The 5,464-nt window shown below is 33.2% G+C and overlaps 1 protein-coding gene across 1 annotated transcript; it reads left to right on the forward strand.

Moving 5' to 3' along the window:
* The first annotated feature begins 591 nt into the window (after positions 1–591).
* LOC128226620 (uncharacterized) lies at positions 592–5,464 on the forward strand. Its single transcript, XM_052936582.1, has 5 exons — positions 592–961; positions 1,323–1,406; positions 2,517–2,663; positions 2,874–2,972; positions 4,356–5,464. Exons 1-5 carry the CDS (start codon positions 781–783, stop codon positions 4,673–4,675), a joined length of 831 nt encoding a protein of 276 aa, XP_052792542.1. The 5' UTR covers positions 592–780; the 3' UTR covers positions 4,676–5,464.

Genomic DNA, 5,464 nt, shown 5'->3' on the forward strand with positions numbered 1-5,464 from the left:
TCACAAGGCTTGCCAACGTAGTGTGTTTTGCGGAAACGAGGTTTATCGAGTAAACTTTGAAACAGATCTTAGGACAGTCTCAATGTGACCTGAAACTATAGTAACTTATAAGTTATAACTCATGTCCATTTTAGTATCTAAATATATTTGAAATGCGCTGTTTCCAGCTGACCAATGTTACACTCCGGTGGTATTGTGGGGAATGCAGAGTTGTTCATTTGTTCTGATGCTTTTAGTTAAACTTTGACTTTTATAACTGAAGTAATGCGATAATTGATCAAATTAAAAGTAGCAATCTTGCAATTGTTCTGTATTATTGACTTCCTTAAGGGGCACATTGCATCTCGTCAAACTTTGGCTTAATCCTCCATCGTAATGATAAGATGCCTTGTGCCCCCTTATCGTCTTTTTAGATTTATAAAGGTATTTCCGCGGACATTGGCTGAATCGTGGCTTGATCAGCCGTGTGACACATCACGACTTGAAGTTAATTTTATTTGAAACATGTAGATTGCGTACATTTCAAACGAAAATACTTCTATCGAAATCTGATCATCTGAAACGTTAATGAGTATTAAACGATACAACAGGATACAGACATCAGTAGTGCTTTCCTGTCTAGCTTGACTTCCTGATTTATTTTGTGTTTTTCGTTAAAATTTTAACTGTATTTTCATCAAATTTAAACGCTTCTTGATATATATACACATACTTTTCCTTACTATATATTCGACTTAATAACAGGGCACTGTGTATCAAGGAAATAGAAGGACTACACAAATGGATCATTTTCAATCGGCGTTTATTTTATTGATTTTCCAAAGTCTCGCGGGTAAGACATGGTTCTGCTTTGCATCCCAGACGTGTAAGACGAACGATATTAAGACCGCGGTGTTGTTGAATCGTGAAACTCAGACGGACCTCAAAGAACACAAAATGGAAATGGATCAACGGCTCAACGGTAAACCCTTTTTATGGATATTTCTATGTTATCATTTTTTTTCACCTATGTTTCTCCCTATGTGTTTAAAATATTTTTTATTATATTTGATTTCTAAAACACAGCTATATGGCCATTTGAACTAATCAATCTTTGAAAAGCATAAACATGTTCGTATTTTACAGTTCGAGTTACTTGTGTAAAGTATTATCATATAAACCACGAATGTTAAGTGTATGTTTGAAGTTCACAAGTCCTTTTTTATATAAATTGCAATGATAATTTAAAACATTTAACTAAATAAACATGCATTTTGAATTCGCTTATCGATTGTTTGTGTACACTGCCATTGTTATATATATTGTTCGGTGGCATCTTTTAGATTTGCAGCAGGCGTTAACTGACATGAGTGGAAAGTTAAAGAAAACCGAGGAAGAACTTTTACATCAAAAACGAACTCTGGCAGGTAACATATGATTTATGCGAATGAGGTTCAAGACATGGATACTGCATTTGTTTAATGAATAATTTGCGGTATTGATGTCATTATCGGCGTATGAACTCAGACGGGCTAATTAAAGAATGAGGAGTTTAATATACAGTGCAAACTCGCTTTGTCGACGTCGGATATCTCGACTTTCCGGTTATGTCGACTTTTTTCTCCGATCCCGAATTTATTCCTTCTTATTCTATATAAAATAAATCTGCTTGTGTCGATTTTTCTATCTCGATTGTTTCGCTATGTCGACTTCCTATTTTAGTACCAGTGGTCGAATTTCACACATTTTCCTTGTCCCTTATGTCGAACTGTAGATCGAGGTGTAGGTGAAAAGCACAAGTTATAATGGAGGTTTGTGGCATGTCGCTAAATAACCGTTCGTGTCAAAATATCAAACTTTTATAATTGGAGGTTAATGGGTTAGTGTGAATAATTAAAGGTGTTTGTTTATGTTTTTGATTACAGAGTCTTTTATTGATCAAGCTATTGAAACGCACAATTTAAATCGACGAAGACATCATCGTAAAAATTCGACAACATTGAATGTTACGTGACGAAGTAATTTCTCTATACTGCATGTAGAACACAAACGGGCATAACATATGTGCTTTACCGTTTTCTATACTTATACAAGTGTATGCAATTGTGGTTTAATATTTGATTTGTATAATCTATAAACGTGAATAAAATAAATTTGGCACAAATAATTCATTTTTGTATCACTTCATTTTTAAATAATACGTTTGCTGTTTCCACGACCGTAAAAACACCGTTTAATTCAAGTCGGATGTCGGACATGTATGAAACTCATATGTGTTTGGATTGGTTATACTTGTATTTTGTATTTCGGATGTGTCGAATGTTCGTTATCTCGACTTTTTTCCCTAGGTCCCGACAAAGTCGACATAACGAGTTTGGACTGTAAATAATTATTAACAGTTTAGCTACATTTTGAACTTTCGACACTGTTCAATAATTAAAACAAGCATTTTCATCACATTTCATACGGACTGTTTCGATGTCAGACTCTTATAAAATGTGAACGAGTTCCATTAAAGACAATGCTACGTGTTTTAGCGACTCGAGTGCAATTGGCTGATGTTGAAACAAATCTGACTGATACGACCACAGAAGCTGCTGAGCTGAGAATGAAAATGATTGAAAACGAACAGGAACTGGCTTGGCTGAAAGATCAACAAGCTAACAGCAGTGCTGTTACTACTAGTAAGTCGATCAATTCGAATATTTTATAACACGAATGACTTTATAAGCAAATGCCAATGAAATAAATCTTTCTATAGAAAGTATGCATTTGATACCATCCCGAACATTTCTTTCGTTATAGTTATTGTATGTTTTGACTGTAGATGTATGTAAATGTTATGCAATTTACTTGTTACCTTATAACTAATTTAAAATGCATTTTTACTTTAGGTGGAGGCCCCCCTGTATACTTCCTTGTTCATTCCCCGCTTTCATTGACATACAAATCTGGCGAAATTGTACGCTACGGGACCATTTTATATTCGCATGGTATATGATTTCTTAATTTCCCTTTTATTCATAGTTTTCAATATGCGTCTTCGATATCAAGTTGCAGTAATAGCTTTTGTTAAAACTGTTAATATTACGAAATGTCAACTGCCAACAGGGAAATTGAATGCACAAACGAAGTTATAATACCCCTCATTTACATAATGCCGTATGCATTTAACTCAAAGGCTTATGTAGCCAATTTGTTAACGGTCTTTATTCGAATTCTACGTTATGAAAAACATCAGTACCGAGGACGGTATTTATTACACGAAAAAAGGAAACCTTTTGATGGACGGATACGAACATTACCCTAAGCCAAACTTTACTCAACTCAATTTCATTTGTAATTTAAGGCCCGCGGCAAAGGTCATACCATTGAAACAACGTTAACAATAATAATATAATTTTCCACTGCTTTGTTTTGAATCTTTTTTAAATCGCAGTCATGTCGAATGTTGTAAAAAATGCAACCTGTTTAATTATTTACGTATCACTGGTATTCATAAAATTATTAAATTATATTTCATTTCTCTGACCATTGTACCAGTTTACATGGTGATTTATTGTATAAATTTATTGATGTATTTATTCAATAGAGGGGAGATCTTACGCATCGATTTTTCATGTTGGTTTGGCTACATCACTTGTGGCTGTATTTTTCATTGTAATTATTAAATTCATGTCTTATGTTTTCTTGTTTTTGATGATTTACATCTCTTTTAAAACCTCTAATTTTGAAAAATATGTGAGTTTTGGTGTTTGTCTTTGCTCCATTTGTTATTTTCTCGGTGTTAGTGACAAGTTAACAAGTCATCATTCGGATCTCCTCTTCCATTTTTATCGAAAACAACCTCGGATGTATGCCGGTGTATCAGTTGGTTTAACCAGTATTTATTACAGAAAATATTGAACACAGTAAAATAAGCATTTGGAAATACAGAAATGCATAGATACAATATATGGAGTGAAAGAAACGCATGAACAGTGAGAAAATTACAGAATTGAGAGTTAACCATAATTGGTTTTACTAAGTCTCTCTTCTACTAGCGGTATATCAGTTGAAGTAGTTCGTAAATTTTTGAATTATATCATTCATTAAATGTAGTGTTTTAGAGTTGTATTTATTAATCTTAGTTTAAATTGATTGTCATTGAAGTGTATTATTGCAAACATAATAAAGATTCCAAAGAATTAAGTCATAAAGTTTAACTGCTAAATAAAATTACTACGCGCTCTACTTGCAGCCGACTTAAACGGACCACTTTTTGAGTATGAAAACCATCCAAATACATCCGAGGTTGTTTACGATAAAAAATACCGAGGAGTTCCAAATGAAAAAGTCATTTGTTTCTGTTAAGTCAATCGTATTATTTCTTACAGGTGGGAATTATAGTTCCACTACCGGAAAGTATACCGTACCACATACTGGTCTATACGCGTTCTCACATCAAGTTTGTTCCAACAGCAATGCTCATCACTACTTCAGCATCATGAAGGAAGGACAAAGCATCCTTCCAACAGAGGTTTTTAATGCAGCAGATCATCCGACTTGCTCATCGGCATCCGCGTACGTTTATGTACAGTTGAACGAAACTGTTTGGATCGAAAGCATATACGCGGGGTATCCAATGAACATTGTGTCACATAATAGTTATTATCGTACATCGTTTTCGGGTGCTTTAGTACATAGGTATGCATAATCATGCGCCCTTTTCTCCTGCTCAAACAAGGCAAACTTCTACTAAACATCAGTAGATATTTAACACATGTAATAAGTGTATTATAGATATAAATATTCTAAGATTATATAATTGACCTTATGGGAACTAGCCACCAGTTTCCGATTTCAATAGTCAGCCAAAAGAACCCGATAATTTATTTGCCAGCTGAAAGTATTTGCAAGTGTAGATAAAATGGAAACAGGGTTAGTACGTTTTTTTGTTTTCAACATCGACAAAAAATTATACTTCTTGCTCAGTATATTAACCTTTTCCTGATAAAAAACATATTTATATATTACAATTTATATTGTTTTACAAGACAAATTAAGAGAAACCGGAATAAAAGTCAGTTATTCGTTTTATGAATAAGGGGATTTTTAATACCATAATAATAACTATATAAACGTACCAAAGTATCATAAAGTATTGTGATTAACTTCATGTTTTTTTATTATTGTAAAAGGGAAATCATACAGTCAAGTTGAATTCCAAAATAGTAATGCTACAGGCTTGTTTAAATTTATATTAACTATATACTCCAATTATCCATTGAAAGCTACAAAGTTCAACAAACTATTTGACCAAAAAGTGTGAAAATTTTGTGTTTTGTATACTGTGACATGTGAATATGCTACTTAACAGCTCCTTATTGACTATATCGCCGTCACCAGCTTCCACCAATGTTTTTTTTTATATCTTAATTATCTTGTTGTGCAATGTTCTATAAAAAATCAATATATTTTAGCTTAATAAAGTATTTGTATGCTA

The sequence above is a fragment of the Mya arenaria genome, chromosome 3 (assembly GCF_026914265.1).
Source record: "Mya arenaria isolate MELC-2E11 chromosome 3, ASM2691426v1".
In the NCBI taxonomy this organism is placed as follows: domain Eukaryota; kingdom Metazoa; phylum Mollusca; class Bivalvia; order Myida; family Myidae; genus Mya; species Mya arenaria.